Consider the following 19,703-nt stretch of genomic DNA (forward strand, 5'->3'; position numbering starts at 1 on the left):
AACCTCCCTGAACTCCCAAAAACAACGAAGTTACAGGGTGTTCAAATTTCAAATACAAACCAGATCAACAGTCGACTCAGACAAGGTCGTTTAGTCTGTATACTAGGTCTAGAATAGTATATTACATACTCAGGTGGAAAGTGTTTAATTTCTGTCGAGAAATTAGGTGGTTTATTAGAACTTTATTTCGAGACAGAAATTAAACTTTCCCGGGAAAGTGGGTACTTTCCACCCGAAATTAAAAAATCCGGGTGGGGGTGGAAAGTAAAAACAGGTAATTTTCATCTTTCCACCTGGTTTACACATAAGAAATAACGTTATTAATAATATAACTCAGGTGATGATGAGTAACATCTGCGTTTTCAGAAATCTCCATGTTAAAATAAAATAGTATACAAACCACGGTAGAAAGTTTAATTTCTCAAACAGGTGGAAATCAAACACTTTCCACCTGAGTATGCAATATACCATTAGAGTTTTTAACGAACTGTTGTAGTCCAGGCGCAGATATGGACACTTTTAGTTACCCCAGGCCGTGGAAAAATTGGAAAATGTATTATTTCCATATCGAGCGCCATTTCCATTAAGATGATTTACTCCCCATAGCCGTAAAGGCAATTGCGTAACGGTTTCTCTTGTAAAAGGTTTATTGGACTGCCGCCCCCGGGGGTTTTGCTGTTATTTCGTTCCGAGAGGCTCTTAATACCATTAGAATGTTTTATTTTCTCGTCCTGTTGATTTTAGTGTAAAATTGCGCAGACAGAGACGTTTTCAGCCTTCAACACTAGAACAATGAGGATTTTCTAATAAAGAAAATAAAAACTGTTTCAATTGATATTGGATTGTTATACAATTAATTAAAAAAGAAATTCTTTTTGAATTTTTTTATATTTTCGAATTTTTTCCGGAAAATTACCAGAAACTTTCTGAAAAATGTCGTATGTAATACGAATTTTTAAAAAAATATTATTTATAAATTTATCCCTTCTGGACAACACATTCCCGGTATAAAAGCCTTAATCTTTCGGTAGCGTGACATTTTTACTATATGTGGTATACAGGGTGATTAAAAGACAATTTCAAGGGCTACAAATTGGTATATTGAACCACCCTGTAACTGTAAAAATAGCAGAGTTATGGGCTGTTGCAGTAAAAACTGTCAACAAAAATCAAACAACTCAGTTTAACAGTAAATAACTCACTTATTCGACGTTTTAGGTAAAAATGCTATACAGGGTGGTCAAAAGAGAATTTCAAGGGCTACAAATTGGTATATTGAACCACCCTATAATTGTCAAAATAACCGAGTTATTGTCAATACAATAGAGTAGTTTACAGGGTGATTCAATGAATTTTTAACATCCATGTAACTTGATTAATTTTCATTTTATAAAAAAAAACCAAATATGAATCTTACAGTATATAGGTACTTAATGTATATAGGTACTATGTACTTAAAACAGTCATTTTCTCACCCCAAGTGGGTGTTACACGCGATTTTGTACCTGACTGTCTCTACAAACTGTGTTTCTAGCAGTTCAAATTTTGACACCACTTTTCTCCCTGACTGTAACAAATTTTGTAGTGTTTTTTACGTCATTGAATAGGAAATTTAATGAAGATTCTAAAAATGTACTTAAAACAGTCATTTTCGCACTCCAAGTGGGTGCTACACGCGATTTTGTACCTGACTGTCTCTACAAACTGTGTTTCTAGCAGTTCAAATTTTGACACCACTTTTCTCCCTGACTGTACCAAATTTTGTAGTGTTTTTTAGGTCGTTGAATAGGAAATTTAATGAAGATTCTAAAAATGTACTTAAAACAGTAATTTTCGCACTCCAAGTGGGTGCTACACGCGATTTTGTACCTGACAGTCTCTACAAACTGTGTTTCTAGCAGTTCAAATTTTGACACCACGTTTCTCCCTGACTGTACCAAAGTTTGTAGTGTTTTTTAGGTCATTGAATAGGAAATTTTATGAAGATTCTAAAAATGTACTTAAAACAGTCATTTTCTCACCCCAAGTGGGTGTTACACGCCATTTTGTACCTGACTGTCTCTACAAACTGTGTTTCTAGCAGTTCAAATTTTGACACCACTTTTCTCCCTGACTGTACCAAATTTTGTAGTGTTTTTTACGTCATTGAATAGGAAATTTTATGAAGATTCTAAAAATGTACTTAAAACAGTCATTTTCGCACTCCAAGTGGGTGTTACACGCCATTTTGTACCTGACTGTCTCTACAAACTGTGTTTCTAGCAGTTCAAATTTTGACACCACTTTTCTCCCTGACTGTAACAAATTTTGTAGTGTTTTTTACGTCATTGAATAGGAAATTTAATGAAGATTCTAAAAATGTACTTAAAACAGTCATTTTCTCACTCCAAGTGGGTGCTACACGCGATTTTGTACCTGACTGTCTCTACAAACTGTGTTTCTAGCAGTTCAAATTTTGACACCACTTTTCTCCCTGACTGTACCAAATTTTGTAGTGTTTTTTAGGTCGTTGAATAGGAAATTTAATGAAGATTCTAAAAATGTACTTAAAACAGTCATTTTCTCACACCAAGTGGGTGTTACACGCAATTTTGTACCTGACTATCTCTCCAAACTGTGTTTCTAGCAGTTCAAATTTTGACACCGCTTTTCTCCCTGACTGTAATAAATTTTGTAGTGTTTTTTAGGTCACTGAATAGGATATTTACTACACTAGTGCGGAAAAGACAAACTTTCTGCACTCATATGCGTGCGAAAAAGTATCAAATTATGCACGCGAGTAGAAAAATAATGTGATTACATACAGAGTTGAAAATAAAATCATTTTTCAAAGTTTTAACTGAATAGTACCATAATGGCCGGTAGTCCACGCAGAGAGAGTCTCAGAAAAACTAATTTTCAGGTAAATGTTTGTGGAATTTTCCAAAAAATCACACAAACTACGTCTAAGTATAAATACCATTTTGTTTTGTAGTTAAGTTAACAAATTGATTGAATAAATTAAACTTCAGACTGCATTAGACTTCTAATTATTAGAGCACCAGGTAAAACCACTCTTGTAAATAGGATGGAGACACTAAAGTGGACCGCAAACTCCCCGAGCTCGTTAAAATCTCGCTAAATTCTAATGAAAATTAAATCGAAAGAGACTGAACCCTAATACACCTAAAGGCCCTTAATCACAGCCCAGAAGAGGGTTGTTTTACTCATCTTTACAACATTGCCGAGGTCAATTTGAGCAACACATCTAGGATAGAGCGCCAAAAGGATCTTGGTTTACTTAATCTGGGATGTTAAACCCTTATCAGCGTGACGGAAAGTTTTAAATTGTTTTGTGTAATAAACTCCAGTTTTGCGGAGAAAAAGCGTTTTACGACCCATTTGGGAGGTGGGGGATGATGAAAGAACCCCCAAAAGAACAATACCAAGCAACTTTCAACTGATAGTTATGGGTAAATTACCGGTAAATTACATCAAATTTTGATACCGTTTTTCTCCCTGACTGTACCAAATTGTGTAGTGTTTTTTCAGGTTGTTGGATAGGAAATTTAATGAGGATTCCAAAAATGTGCTTAAAAATGTCATTTTCTCACTCCAAGTGGGTTTTACAGGAGATTTTGTCCCTGATTGTCCTTTAAACTGATATTAATGATAATATTTGTTGCACCAAACCAGTTTTTCCTCGAAAACTTGAAAACGGTAAAAGTTACAAAAAAACTGCAAGAGACCAAAAATGATCCTAATCAACTCCTTAACCCAACACTGTAAGTTTGCAGTGCCGTTTTTGCTTCCAGTATACAGGGTGTACAAGAAAATTATGGTGGTTCACTATTTTTGTCACCCTGTACACAATTTTTAAGATAGAATTTTTTGGTTTACACCACTGGAAAGAGGAGCTCAAGACGGTTAATTTGAGTGGTTCAACCTCCCTGAAGTCCACAAAATAATCAAGTTACAGGGTGCTCAAATTTTAAACCACTAATTTTACAATTTGTTGCATTAAACCAGTTTTTGCTAAATATCTCAGAAACGGTGAAAGTTACAAAAAAACTGCAAGAGACCAAAAATGATCCTAATCAACTCCTTAACCCAACACCGTAAGTTTGCAGTACCGTTTTTGCTGCCAGTATACAAGGTGTACAAGAAAATTACGGTGGTTCACTATTTTTGTCACCCTGTACACAATTTTTAAGATAGAATTTTTTGGTTTACACCACTGGAAAGAGGAGCTCAAGACGGTTAATTTGAGTGGTTCAACCTCCCTGAACTCCCAAAAATAATCAAGTTACAGGGTGCTCAATTTTTAAACCACTAATTTTACAATTTGTTGCATTAAACCAATTTTTGTTAAATATCTCAGAAACGGTGAAAGTTACGAAAAATTTGAAAGAGAGCAAAAATGTTTGTAAAGAACTTCTAAACTTATCCTTGGAAGTTTTACAGTCCGTCAGTGCTGCTACTATACAGGGGGTGCATGAAAATTGTTGTGATTCAGATTTTTTGCCACCCTGTATGCAATCTTTAAAATAGAATTTTTTGCTTTACACCGCTGGAAAGAGGAGCTCAAAACGGTTAATTTGAGTGGTTCAACCTCCCTGAAGTCCAAAAAATAATCAAGTTACAGGGTGCTCAATTTTTAAACCACTAATTTGTCAATTTGTTGCATCAAACCAGTTTTTGCTAAATAACTCAGAAACGGTGAAAGTTACGAAAAATTTGAAAGAGAGCAAAAATGTTTGTAAAGAACTTCTAAACTTATCCCTGGCAGTTTTACAGTCCGTCAGTGCTGCTACTATACAGGGGGTGCATGAAAATTGTAGTGATTCAGATGTTTTGGCCACCCTGTACGCAATCTTTAAGATACAATTTTTTGCTTTACACCACTGGAAAAAGGAGCTCAAGACGGTTAATTTGAGTGGTTCAACCTCCCTGAACTCCCAAAAATAATCAAGTTACAGGGTGCTCAATTTTTAAACCACTAATTTGTCAATTTGTTGCATCAAACTAGTTTTTGCTAAATATCTCAGAAACGGTGAAAGTTACGAAAAATTTGAAGGAGAACAAAAATGTTTGTAAAGAACTTCTAAACTCATCTCTGGAAGTTTTACAGTCCGTCAGTGCTGCTACTATACAGGGGGTGCATGAAAAGTGTAGTAGATTTATAACTTTTCAAATTAATGACAGAAAAATGATATCTTTTCTTCTGATTTTTTGATTCTTTCATTTCTCTTTTTTTACCTAACCGGTAAAAATCCAGTTACGTTAAATCATTACGCCCTTCAATGGTAATATTAATTAATTGGTAATTAATAAGCTCCTGGACTACCCATACAAATCTAGCTTACCTCTCATGTATATGTAGGCAGTTCCTCTCATATTCTTCCTGGTCAGGACCACCAAATTAAATATATTGCCTATAATGCCTAAAAGGCAAATACTGGGTAAGGCAATTCCATAGGAATACCTTCGTAGGACTTCGGTTCGAGGATCTTCGCTAGTCGAAATGGCATCTGTAACCAAATATCGGCTCGTAAATTCACTTTCAAGTTTTTCTCGTGTCGTCGAGAAAGTTTGGTCGTGAATCCCAATAGGGCTCGGGTTTATGAATGGGGCCCTAATTTTGCTCCCAAATTCTCGTGGAAGGCCTTTTCTATATGCCGCCCCCCACCCAAAAGCTAGACCGGATTGTCAGTTATGAATCTAGTCTTAGTTAAGGATTAATGAGTTGGATTTTGGGGTTAATTAGAAGGTTTGAAGGGTGAGAAAGGATGGGAGGAATTGAAAAGATATCACAACTGTCTGGATAAGTGATTTTAAACCATTTAAGAGACTTAAACATATACAGAATGGTCAAGACTAGAAGTTATATTTTTGTAATACTTTTGATGTGATTTTGGTTGAATTTGGAACTACTTCTCCCTAAGCGTTTTAGTGCTTTAAGACAGTTTTTGGCAAATGTTTCCCTTGGATTATCTAAGGATTTTGTAGGAATACAAGTTTTTTCTATTTTAACAAAAAAATCAGCAGTTTAAGCAGTAATTAAGTCAATTGCACCAATTATTAGTAGAATTGGCAACACTGCAATTTTCAAATTGAATTAACGTAATTTGCAAAGTTGCCACATTACCAAGAATTTTGGTATCCTTGAAAAGAACATTTCTGGGGCATAATAAGCATCCACCAAAATGTAGTTAATTTAGTTGAATACTTTACCGCCAGAGGGTTAGTTTTGACACCATGACACAAATTCAAAAAAAAAAACAAAAAACAAAAAATTAAATGGAATGATTGACTTTCTGTATGAGAAAATAACTTCCAAATAGGCCGGTGAGCAACTCAAATATTGGGAAAATCAGATTAATGGAATTTTGAAGGCCAAAAATCGCATGGTAAATTTCCTAGCAGTAAAAACTAATTTAGCTACAAGATGGATAAGATGTTGAGCGAATTGTGAGTCTAAATGTGCTTAAAACAGTCATTTTCTAACTCCAAGTGGGTTTTACAGGCGTTTTTATCCCTGACTGTCCTTTCGAGCTGTGTTTCTGGCAGATCAAATTTTGACACCATTTTTCTCCCTGATTTTACATCATTTTGTAGTTTTTTTTATGACATTAGATAGGAAATTTAGTGAGGATTCCAAAAATGTGCTTAAAACAGTTATTTTCTGACTTCAAGTGGGTTTTACAGGCGATTTTATCCCTGACTGTTCTTTCGAACTGTGTTTCTGGCAGATCAAATTTTGACACCATTTTTCTCCCTGATTTTACATAATTTTGTAGTTTTTTTATGTCATTAGATAGGAAATTTAGTGAGGATTCCAAAAACGTGCTTAAAACAGTCATTTTATTACTACAAGTGGGTTTTACAGGCGTTTTTATCCCTGACTGTCCTTTCGAACTGTGTTTCTGGCAGATCAAATTTTGACACCATTTTTCTCCCTGACTTTACATGATTTTCTAGTGTTTTTTTATGTCATTAGATAGGAAATTTAGTGAGGATTCCAAAAACGTGCTTAAAACAGTCATTTTCTTACTCCAAGTGGGTTTTACAGGCGTTTTTATCCCTGACTGTTCTTTCGAACTGTGTTTCTGGCAGATCAAATTTTGACACCATTTTTCTCCCTGATTTTACATAATTTTGTAGTTTTTTTATGTCGTTACATAGGAAATTTACTGAGGATTTCGAAAATGTGCTTAAAACAGTCATTTTCCGATTCCAAGTGGGGTTTACAAGCGTTTTTTCCCTGACTGTCTTTTCAAACTGTTTTTCTGGCAGATCAAAATTTTGACATCATTTTTCTCCCTGATTTTACATAATTTTGTAGTTTTTTTTATGTCGTTACATAGGAAATTTAGTGAGGATTTCGAAAATGTGCTTAAAACAGTCATTTTCCGATTCCAAGTGGGGTTTACAAGCGTTTTTTCCCTGACTGTCTTTTCAAACTGTTTTTCTGGCAGATCAAAATTTTGACATCATTTTTCTCCCTGATTTTACATAATTTTGTAGTTTTTTTTATGTCGTTACATAGGAAATTTAGTGAGGATTTCGAAAATGTGCTTAAAACAGTCATTTTCCGATTCCAAGTGGGGTTTACAACCGTTTTTTTTCCCTGACTGTCTTTGCAAACTGTTTTTCTGGCAGATCAAAATTTTCTACCATTTTTCTCCCTGACTTTACCTGATTTTGTAGTGTTTTTTTATGTCATTGGAAAGAAAATTTAATGAGGATTCCAAAAACGTACTTAAAACAGTCATTTTCTAACTCCAAGTGGGTTTTACAGGCGATTTTATCCCTGACTGTCCTTTCGAACTGTGTTTCTGGCAGATCAAATTTTGACACCATTTTTCTCCCTGACTTTACATGATTTTGTAAAGTTTTTTTATGTTATTAGATAGGAAATTTAGTGAGGATTCCAAAAACGTGCTTAAAACAGTTATTTTCTAACTCCAAGTGGGTTTTATAGGCGATTTTATCCCTAACTATTCTTTCAAACTGTGTTTCTGGCAGATCAAATTTTGACACCATTTTTCTCCCTGTTTTTACATAATTTTGTAGTTTTTTTTATGTCGTTACATAGGAAATTTAGTGAGGATTCCAAAAACGTGCTTAAAACAGTCATTTTCTAACTCCAAGTGGGTTTTACAGGCGATTTTATCCCTAACTGTTCTTTCAAACTGTGTTTCCGGCAGATCAAATTTTGACACCATTTTTCTCCCTAATTTTACATAATTTTGTAGTTTTTTTTATGTCGTTACATAGGAAATTTAGTGAGGATTCCAAAAATGTGCTTAAAACAGTAATTTTCTAACTCCAAGTGGGTTTTACAGGCGATTTTATCCCTAACTGTTCTTTCAGACTGTGTTTCTGGCAGATCAAATTTTGACACCATTTTTCTCCCTGACTTTACATGATTTTGTAATGTTTTTTTATGTCATTAGATAGGAAATTTAGTGAGGATTCCAAAAATGTGCTTAAAACAGTCATTTTCTAACTCCAAGTGGGTTTTACAGGCGATTTTATCCCTAACTGTTCTTTCAGACTGTGTTTCTGGCAGATCAAATTTTGACACCATTTTTCTCCCTGATTTTACATAATTTTGTAGTTTTTTTTAAGTCGTTACATAGGAAATTTAGTGAGGATTCCAAAACCGTGCTTAAAACAGTCATTTTCTAACTCCAAGTGGGTTTTACAGGCGTTTTTATCCCTGACTGTCCTTTCGAACTGTGTTTCTGGCAGATCAAATTTTGACACCATTTTTCTCCCTGATTTTACATCATTTTGTAGTTTTTTTTATGTCATTAGATAGGAAATTTAGTGAGAATTCCAAAAATGTGCTTAAAACAGTCATTTTCCGATTCCAGGTGGGGTTTACAAGCGTTTTTTTTTCCCTGACTGTCTTTTCAAACTGTTTTTCTGGCAGATCAAAATTTTCTACCATTTTCTCCCTGACTTTACCTGATTTTGTAGTGTTTTTTTATGTCATTGGAAAGAAAATTTAATGAGGATTCCAAAAACGTACTTAAAACAGTCATTTTCTAACTGCAAGTGGGTTTTACATGAATTTTTATCACTGTCTCTCCTTTCAAACTGCTTTTCTGGAAGATCAAATTTTGACACTATTTCTCTCTCTGACTACATCATTTTGTAGTGTTCTTTTATTTCATTAAATAGAAAATTTAGTGAGGATTCCAAAAACGTGCTTAAAACAGTCATTTTCTAACTCCAAGTGGGTTTTACAGGCGATTTTATCCCTGACTGTCCTTTCGAACTGTGTTTCTGGCAGATCAAATTTTGACACCATTTTTCTCCCTGACTTTACATGATTTTGTAAAGTTTTTTTATGTTATTAGATAGGAAATTTAGTGAGGATTCCAAAAACGTGCTTAAAACAGTTATTTTCTAACTCCAAGTGGGTTTTACAGGCGATTTTATCCCTGTCTGTCCTTTCGAGCTGTGTTTCTGGCAGATCAAATTTTGACACCATTTTTCTCCCTGTTTTTACATAATTTTGTAGTTTTTTTTATGTCGTTACATAGGAAATTTAGTGAGGATTCCAAAAACGTGCTTAAAACAGTCATTTTCTAACTCCAAGTGGGTTTTACAGGCGATTTTATCCCTAACTATTCTTTCAAACTGTGTTTCTGGCAGATCAAATTTTGACACCATTTTTCTCCCTGTTTTTACATAATTTTGTAGTTTTTTTTATGTCGTTACATAGGAAATTTAGTGAGGATTCCAAAAATGTGCTTAAAACAGTTATTTTCTAACTCCAAGTGGGTTTTACATGCAATTTTATCCCTGTCTGTCCTTTCGAGCTGTGTTTCTGGCAGATCAAATTTTGACACCATTTTTCTCCCTGATTTTACATAATTTTGTAGTTTTTTTTATGCCATTAGATAGGAAATTTAATGATGATTACAAAAATGTGCTTAAAATAGCCATTTTCTAACTCCAAGTGGGTTTTACAGTCGTTTTTATCCATGACTGTCCTTCGAACTGTGTTTCTGGCAGATCAAATTTTGCCACAATTTTTCTCCCTGACTTTACATAATTTTGTAGTTTTTTTATGTCATTAGATAGGAAATTTAGTGGGGATTCCAAAAACGTACTTAAAACAGTCAATTTCTAACTCCAAGTGGGTTTTACATGCAATTTAACATTACTCTCGGAATTCTTACCTTTACTTTAAAAAAAGTAAGCCTAAAAACCCAAATAAGTATATTATATCCAAAATAAACATTTTTCGTATTTTTTTAAATTTTTTTGAAGCAGTTGCTAGATTTGAGGCACCAAATTTTACAAAAAACCTTTGTAAATGATTCAAAATATGTAGAAATTAGATATAGTATGCCTATTTGGGGTTTTAGACTTACTTTTTATACTAAAAGTAGGAATTTCGAGAGTAATATTACAGTGGTAAGTTTGCGTTTAGTCCCTTTTGAGCAACATGAATCTCCTGACGATATAATTTGTTTTAAATAAATTTTAAATAAATTCTAGACTTAGACATTTGCGTTTTTTACATCTTATTCATTTTGTAAATTTTTATTAGTTTTAGGAAATTTACCGAGCGATTCTTGGCCTTCAAAAAAGATCCATTAATCCAAAATTTTCCCAATATTTGAGGTTAGGAACGAGATTTTAAAAAACGGTTTTCACTAGCCTATTTGGATTTCACTTGAGTCGTTTTTCATAAAGAAAAAGTCATATATCATTCAATTTGATTTATTTGGAATTTGGGTGATGGTGTCAAAACTAGCCCCCTGGCGGAGTAAGATTCAACTAAATCAACTATATTTTAGTTGATTCTTATTGCCCAAGGAACGCACTTTTCAACGATACCAAATTTGTTAAAATCGGTCAAACCGTTAAGAAGTTATTGCAAAACCAATTAAACACCTCCCACCATTTTTGTTTTCAAACTAACTGAAATTTTTCTTTTACAAAAATGATTAATAAGCTGGTTCTCTTTAAAAATATATGAAAAACCCTTTTTAGTCTATTATGCAAGAAAATGCAATTTTAAAATTTTAGTTGGCAGTGGCGCCCTGAGTTGTGGTCATTTTTAGAACTTAACATTTACCACCCCAAAGCCATATGAACAATCTTATTGGGTCACCCGGTACTGATTTGATGTAACTTACGTTAAATAATACAAAATGCAAAACTCACCTATGACGTCGATGGGTAGGTCGCTCAAATTGGTCAATATACAGGGCGTGCAAACTGTCGTAGTGGTATTAGAACACAAAAAACTGTCGGAAGTGTCCTTGGAATACAACATGGACATTTCAACGTGTTTCAGATTAGTCGTGAAACGTGAACATTGCTATATTTTTTAATCTGCAACATAAAGTCAAAATTAGGAGTTATTTAGATAAGTTTAGTATAGGAGAGTTACCCAAAGAAAATTATTGAGGGTATTTAATTCCCAAATAGATGGGAGCTCTAGGAAAATTGGAATAAGTTCAGGAAAATTTAAAAATGTTTTTGCCAAAATTTTAGGGAGGAGAAGACATTTTTGGTGTTTTGGTCAATGTGAGGTTCTATAGTCTATCCGGCGAACCTACGGAGTAATAAAATTCGATGGACGGCAACTTTGGTCGGTCCGCATTACACTGTAAAACAGGTACGTAAAAGTGAATCGAGACATAACTCCTTATATTAGAGAGAGAAGAAGATATTATATTGTAAAACGGACCGGATATAGACCAATACTCCCCTCCCCTTCTAATTTTCGCTTTTATTACTCCGTAGGTTCGCCGGATAGACTATAGGAGGGTCAGGAGACTTAAAAAGAAGTTAACCCAATATTTAGGGGTAGGGTTGCCTAACCTTAACCTACTTAAATTAATCCATTTTAGACCAATTATTTAAGCCTTTTTCGAGATTTTTTTAATATAACTTGTTGGGTTATGTCAGCAAGTTCTGTGAGGTAGAAAAATGTGTGGTGTGGTGTGGAGTAATTTTGTTTGTACTGGACCCATTATTGGCGCAGTCATTCAAATTTTTACAATGGATTCCGATACTAAAACTACGATGGACGGTTTTGTAAGCCCAACAGCTAGAAGTGCAACAACAGGCACAGACATACCAAAGTCAGATAAGGGAGCAGTCCATTACATGTCTTGAAGAGAAGGGAAGAAACACACCTGCGTACTTTAGTTTGCAAAGCGTTTAAGAAAATTTCTTTACGACCCTACTTTCTGTCACTTATTTTAATTGGAACACCCTGTATATTATTGTATTTTTGTATAGTCCTATCGATTTCAAATATGTTTCATGTGTCCTCGCGGTTGACCAATTTGTTTTTGGTAATTACTATACTCATCTGTCATGTGATAAGACGCTTGCATTTTTGAAGAATATCACGTGCCAAATGACAGTCGTATTTACCAACGATGAATTGGTCAACCGGCAAAGATATCTCTTATATCTATCTACAACGGTTTTTGAGATATTGACATTTAAAAAATGACACTTTCCAGTTTTCCAGTGTAATAACTCCTAACCAGAATGAGCTCACTTGTTCTTATTTATCTTAACATTTTGAGATCCATCGTTTGGTAATATTTTTAATTTTGACAGGTGTCATAAATTTCATGACATCTGTCAAATTTTATGATAAGACCACGCAATAAATCTTAATAAGTTAAGATGCAAGACGTTTCTTCTCAGATCTTATTCAGATTAGGAGGTATGACCACCAAATTAACATTTTGGACTTAAATAATGTCAGAATAGTCATCTAGAGCCTAGAATCTAGTTATTCAGACTCTTCTCTTAAGTCTTCTAGGATCTGGAATGACTGAAAACTCGAAAAGTACTTAGATTAGCAGTTTTGCCAAAATATATTTATTTAGACTGTCTTCTAGTATGTAGAATGACTGAAAAGTGCTTAGATTAGTAGTTTTGTCCAGCCAGAATAATTTTCATGGCAAATCTGTTTGAAATTAACATTTTGGACCTAATTAATACCAGAATAGTCATCTAGAGCCTAGAATCTAGTTATTCAGACTCTTCTCTTAAGTCTTCTAGGATCTGGAATGACTGAAAACTCGAAAAGTGCTTAGAGTAGCAGTTTTGCCCAGCCAGAATAATTTTCATGGTAAATTTGCTTGAAATTGACATTTTTGACTTAAATAGTTCTAGAATAGTCTTCTAAGGCGTAAAATCTATTTATTCAGACTGTCTTCTAGTATGTAGAATGACTGAAAACTCGAAAAGTACTTAGATTCGTAGTTTTGCCCAGCCAGAATAATTTTCCTGACAAATTTGCTTGAAATTGACATTTTGATCTTAAATAATTCTGGTTGCACGTTTCCAGAATGGTTTGCCAGACACAAGACTACGTTCGACGGAGCGAAGAAAGTCCTCTCGGAACGTAGAGTTATTGCCACAAGCCTTTGTGAGTTCAATCGCCCCTACGGATATAAGCACAGCTAATGTTATTGATCTTGCAAACCTCAATGGTGATCTAAAGAGTGATAGAGTCATGCATGTCCGGATTGGAAGGCGTCATTGTATATTTAGATGTTATTTTGGTTATGGCACCGGATGAAGAGATTCATGATCATCGACTGTTGGAGAAGCTGAATGATTGGGGTTTCCGTCTTCAAGTGGGAAAGTGCATCATCAAAACCAAAAATGTCAAATATTTAGGATTCATAGTGGTATCACCAAAATCTACCGTTGCTAAAGCCGAACTAATAATATTGCGAATAACTAACCTAACCTAACCTAACCTAAACATGAACTTTCTCTTATATGGATGGAAGATTTTAACGCAAAACTAGGTAAAGGAAGGGAAGAACATCATGTTGGATCACATGGGCTCGGAGAGAGAAACGACAGAGGAGAAACTCTGAGTATGTTTGCGGCGGAACACAACTTAATTACCTTTTTCAAACTCCCACCTAGACGCCTGCATACGTGGAAGTCGCCTAGAGATAATGGTAAAGACGTTATCATCATAAGGAATCAAAGAGATTATATCCTGGTAAACGCAAGGTGTAGAAACAGCTTCACAAGTGTAAAAACCTACCCAGGCGCCGACATCCAGTTCGATCATAACCCTCTAGTGGGAGAATACAAAACCAGGTATAAGAAAATACAACGAAGAATTCCTAAGAAACAGGACATCCGAAAAGTGAAGGACAAAATGAATGAAAACTGTAGGGAGATCGAAGAAAAAGCCGGAAACACGGAAGAGAAAATACGTTCACTTAACAGAGTGGTAGAGGAGATCAAGGACAGATTTCTGAAGAATGAAGGAAGACGAAACAAGACGTGGATGACAGAGGAAATATTACAGATGATGGAAGAGAGGAGAAAACGCAAGAATGACATAACCACATACAGGGAGATACACCGTGAAATAGAAAGAAGGATCAGAGAAGCCAAGCAGAAAGAAATGGAAGAAAAATGCCATGAAATAGAAGCACTGCACCGGAGGTTTGATGATTTCGATGTACATCAAACAGTGAGAGAAATAACTGGCAAGTACATAAAGTAGGAAAACTTATTGTGGACCAAGAAAGCATTAAAGACACTTGGAAGGAATACATTGTTCTTTGATGAGAGAGGAGATTCCCCCTCCTTATCAACAGAAACTGGACCACCAATACTAACAAGTGAGATAGAAGCAGCCATAAGATCGCTGAGAGAAGGCAAAGCTCCAGGACCGGACGGAATGCAGACAGAGTTCCTTAAGCTTTTGGATGAAGAATCAATGAAAAATTATCTGCAAAATACTTAACAATATCTATGACACAGGCAACATCCCGAAAGAATGGCTCATCTGTGAATTTATATTGCTGCCCAAGAAACAAGGAGCAAAGAAATGCAGAGAATACCGAAAGCTTTTCCTTAAAGTTATCCATCGCAGAATATACAAGATATGCGAAGAGAGAGTAGCAGACACACAATTTGGCTACATGAAAGGAGTTGGAACAACAGAAGCACTGTTCAGTGTACAAGTATTATTCCAACGGTGTAGGAACATGAATTGCGACATTTATACCTGCTTTGTGGACTACCAAAAGGCGTTTGACAAAGTCCAACTCCAGAAGATGATACAAGTGCTGAAAGGCACCGGAATGGATGATAAAGACCACAGAATTATACAAAACCTGTACTGGAACCAGACAGCCACCATAAAAATCAACGCTGGAGATGAAACAACAGAAGCAGTTAACATTCTGCGGGGCGTATGACAAGGCTGTATCATCTCCCTTCTGATATTCAATCTGTATTCAGAAGAGATATTTAGAGAGGCTCTGGAAAACGGTGATAATGGAATTCTTGTAAACGGTGAACTGCTGAATAATATCCGATATGCGGATGATACCGTCATATTTGCAGATAGGTCTACAACAGCTAATGAACAAAGTAAATGAAGTTAGCGAACGATATGGGCTAAAAATGGACATCAACAAAACGAAATATACCAATAGAACGGGTATCCAAACTTGTCTACCTGGGAATAAACGAACAGTGGGACCACTCACAAGAGATCAGATGTAGAATAGAAAAAGCAAGAGATGCCTTCATCAAAATGTCTAAGCTCTTCAAAAGCAATAACCTCAAATTAGACATGAAAGTAAAACTCTTGCGCTGCTATGTGTTCTCCATATTGTACTATGGCATGGAATCCTGGACATTGACCGAAGCTACACAAAAGAAGCTCGAAGCCTTCGAGATGTGGCTATACAGAAGGATCCTTAGAATGGGTAGATAGAGTGACCAACGAAACAATACTGGAAAGAATGGAGAAGGAAAAAGAGGTGATTAAGAGAAGGAAACTGGAATATCTCGGACATATAATGAGAAATAATAATACAAACTCTTAAAATCCATCCTCCAAGGAGAAGTGTTTGGAAAGACAGGACTCGGAAGAAGAAAGATATCCTGGCTCAAGAACCTAAGGACATGGTATTCAAAAACAACCACAGAACTGTTTAAAGCAGCAATCAACCAGGTCATCATAGCCAGGATGGTAGCCAATATTCGAAACTAATAGGCACTAGAAGAAGAAGATTTTTTATACAGGGTGGTCGAAAGAGAATTTCAAGGGCTACAAATTGGTGTATTGAACCACCCTGTAATTGTCCAAATAACCGAGTTATTGACAATATAATGGAGTAGTTTACAGGGTGAGTCAATGAATTTGTAACATCCTTGTAACTTGTTTAATTTTTATTTTATAAAAACAAATACCAAATATGAATCTTGTATATATTTGCATATACTTTATTCCTAGATAATCCATCAGTATACAGGGTGTCCCAAATTTGAGCAAACATAATTTTTTATTCGATTTTTGGAATCTACGTCAAATTCTAGGCCTACTTGATGTAAAATGTTTGTATCGACATTCAATTGCTTTTGCTCTAGCAGCCTTACTTTGACCACCCTCCTCGAAAGCAGAAATTCCCAATTTGAGCGAAATTTTGGTGCACATTTCCAGAAAATCGTCCATAACTCGCTTATTTAAAACACCCTGTATAAAACTATCGTACAACAAAAGAAAGCTAATAAATGGGGCTATCACGTGACGTTAAGCGGGCACGGCTAAGTTGCCCCGTTTAGCTGCTAGAGGGCGTCAAAGTTGACTCTCGTTTTGTGCAGTTTTTGTTCAATATCTCAGGAACGTTTCAGGCTAGAGGTCTGAAGTTTTTACCACAAATGCACCTCGATGGGACGCAACTTTTACCTTCTATATACTTTTTTGGTGCCATGCACTGTTTTACCTTGAAAAATTAAAAACTAGAATTGTCAAGAATTTTCCAGGGTGATACCTTCTGATTTTTTTCAGAAAATTTTTTATTTTTAAAATTTACCTCAACTGCTTAAATACCTTCAGGTTAATAGTACAAAAATGACGTAAAGTGTCATTTGTCTAAATGTCATTTTGCAAGGGTGCCACGCCCTAAAGTGTCAAAATTGACATAATTTCAAGGTCATCTCCGAAACGGTGCAAGTTAAAGCAAAATGGACGTCAGATTTGTGTTTCCCAGGTTCAAATTAGTTAAAAAAATCACTTTGATTAAGGAAAATCCAAAATGGTCGCCGTTAGTATAATAGGCCCAAAAAATCTCTAATTTAGATTAAAATTCCGTGTACTTTTCTAGAAAATCGTCCATAACTCGCTTATTTAAGACACACTGTATAAAACCACCGTACAACAAAAGAAAGCTAATAAATGGGGCTATCACGTGACGTTAAGCGGGTTCGGCTAAGTTGCCCCGTTTAGATGCTAGAGGGCGTCAAAGTTGACTCTCGTTTTTTGCAGTTTTTGCTCAATATCTCAGGAACGTTTCAGGTTAGAGGTCTGAAATTTTTACCACAAAATGCACCTCGACGTGATGCAACTTTTACCTTCTATACACTTTTTTGGTACATCGCACCGTTTGACTTTGAAAAATTAAAAACTAGAATTGTCAAGAATTTTCAAGGGTGATTAAAAGCAAAAATTAAAAGTATATTCTTAATTGAGAAATCATATATACACTTACGATTTTTTGATTTAAATATTTTTTTTTTTGAAAAATAAATTGAGTGCGGAAAAGTAACTTTTCCACACTAGTGCGGTAAAGTTGTTACTTCGATTAAATATTAATAATAACAGATAGAAATCTTGCAATGCGGAAAAGTAACTTTACCGCAAATGACAATCAGTGTGCTGAAATAATTACACTAAACATTTCTGGGATTTGTATAATAATACTGGAATAATAATTTAGAATCTAATACATGATTTTCCCGCACTACATAGTTTTTCCACCCTAGTGCGGGAAAAATCTATCTTTTGAGAATGAAAATAGTGCGAGAATGTTATAATTCGCGCACGCTCGTAGAAAAAGGTACATTTTCTCGACAATGAATCAAACAAAGCGGAAAAATAGACAGTTTTCAGAGTCGTATAATGGAAAACTTGTACAAATTTGTACTGCTTTTAACCTAATAAGTATAATTCCTAACTAAAGATTTAAAAAAAAACAAGTTTACTCAACATACACATATCTTCTCGTAAAAGCTTCATCTGGAGTTGTTAACCTCAATCATTTTCTTATAACACACGCAAAAATACCTTTTGGCCTCAAAGGGCCTACGTAAACTGGCTAACAAAAGTACCTTCCCACATTTTGCCCTTTTTTACATGCCGGAAAAAAGGGAATAACAGAAAATGACAAAAAGCGACAGTCAATCATTTCGTTTGAGAGAGGGTCGGCAAATAAAATGTGTTTCGTATACTCGTAAATTATGGAAGATTTAATAATACGAAAATGTTCTTTTATACACGGTGCCCGTTTCATCATGGGAATCTCGGGTATTTCAAGAGATAACTGGGCAATTGGGAGTCGAATAAAATGCCGCTTTAAAAATTCTTAGTACCTCTTTCTTAGATTTTGTTTCCAAAACCAGGAAAAGATCAACAATTTCCCCAGAACTACAGACCAATCAGTTTACTTCCAAGCATGGGGAAATTAGAGGAAGAAATCATCCTGAAGAGGCTCAAAGAAACCGAAGAAGAGCTGAACATCATTCCTGATGAGCAGTTTGGACACTCGACAGAACAACAGATCCTCCGAATGGTAGAATTCATCGCAAGTGGATTGAATCACAAAGAAGCAACCGGAGCAGTCTTGCTGGACGTATCTTTGATCGCGTTTGGCATCAAGTACTGCTTATCAAGATGCTGGATACCAGATTCTCAATCAGCCAAGTGAATTTAGTGAGATCTTTCCTGCCAGCACGAAATTTCAGAGTGAAGACGGAAGGAGTTTGTTCGACGTACAGGGATATGGAAGCAGGGGGCAGTCCTCTCACAAATCCTGTACAACATCTACACCAGCGACATACCGCGCGCAGCAGGATGGAACCTGGCGCTATACGCAGACGACACCGCACTACTGGCAAAATCCAGGAACGTCAGGCTATTCACACGAAGACTCCATGACGAACTGAAGACACTGGAAAAGTGGTGAACGAAATGGAAGATCCAACTGAACGCCGCCAAAACTCAAGCTATTCTATTTAGCAAGCAGCGCAAATTCAGAACGGAAACCAACCTCCGAGTTGAAGTTGAAGATATTCCATGGAGTATCAGCCCGGACGAAAGCAAAGCTTGCCAGATGACTCAACTCTATCCAGTCATCGGTAGAAACGCCAAAACCAGCGTCAAGACCAAGCTGACTCTTATCAGGGCCATCATCCAAGCACACCTGACATACGCCTCAGCAGCCTGGGGATATGCAGCGAAGACACACTTGAAGCGCCTTAAAGCAGTGGAAAACATAGCGCTATCGTCGCCCCGTGGTATGTCAGAAACGACACCATCACCAGAGATCTTCAATACAAGACAGCGACAGAGAAGATCAAAGAACACGCACGCAAGTCCTTTGACAGGATGGCGGAATGTCATGTTCGGGTGGACAGCTCCTGGACGATAGATAACAGCGCTGAACACCCGAACATGACAACCACCCGGATTAGACAAACTCACCATATTGACCTAACTTCTTTTGAGGTAAAGTTAATATTAATGTTTTTCTGTTTTTTAGTTTCAGATGACAGCCAGGACCAACAAACCAAGAAGAAGACTTCCCCTCACTGATTTATTCTTCCATGGTTGGCGAGAATTTATTCTCAAAACTTGGGAAGAACCTATCCGTAGCTAACTCGGTGCTAACTGGGCTCTA

The 19,703-nt window shown here is 35.8% G+C and overlaps 3 protein-coding genes across 3 annotated transcripts in view; 2 read left to right on the forward strand and 1 right to left on the reverse strand.

Annotated features, from left to right (window-relative positions):
- Nucleotides 1–19,703, reverse strand: part of LOC145737198 (putative G-protein coupled receptor B0563.6) — an 86,604-nt gene that overhangs the window by 47,219 nt on the left and 19,682 nt on the right. The window contains exons 2-3 of the mRNA XM_081991799.1: nucleotides 11,173–11,343; nucleotides 5,346–5,510 (exon numbers count right to left, since the gene is read on the reverse strand). Coding sequence (XP_081847925.1) covers nucleotides 5,346–5,510; nucleotides 11,173–11,290 — 283 coding nt within the window. The 5' untranslated portion in view covers nucleotides 11,291–11,343. The remainder of the gene's footprint in view (nucleotides 1–5,345; nucleotides 5,511–11,172; nucleotides 11,344–19,703) is intronic.
- Nucleotides 13,871–15,215, forward strand: LOC145737302 (uncharacterized). The gene is made up of 2 exons (XM_081991935.1): nucleotides 13,871–14,498; nucleotides 14,776–15,215. Exons 1-2 carry the CDS (start codon nucleotides 13,871–13,873, stop codon nucleotides 15,213–15,215), a joined length of 1,068 nt encoding a protein of 355 aa, XP_081848061.1.
- On the forward strand, nucleotides 18,480–19,618 carry LOC145737303 (uncharacterized). The gene is made up of 4 exons (XM_081991937.1): nucleotides 18,480–18,727; nucleotides 18,769–18,937; nucleotides 19,002–19,320; nucleotides 19,566–19,618. Exons 1-4 carry the CDS (start codon nucleotides 18,480–18,482, stop codon nucleotides 19,616–19,618), a joined length of 789 nt encoding a protein of 262 aa, XP_081848063.1.

Source organism: Ips typographus, linkage group LG13, assembly GCF_016097725.1.
Source record: "Ips typographus isolate SLU linkage group LG13, UJ_Ityp_2.0, whole genome shotgun sequence".
NCBI lineage: Eukaryota > Metazoa > Arthropoda > Insecta > Coleoptera > Curculionidae > Ips > Ips typographus.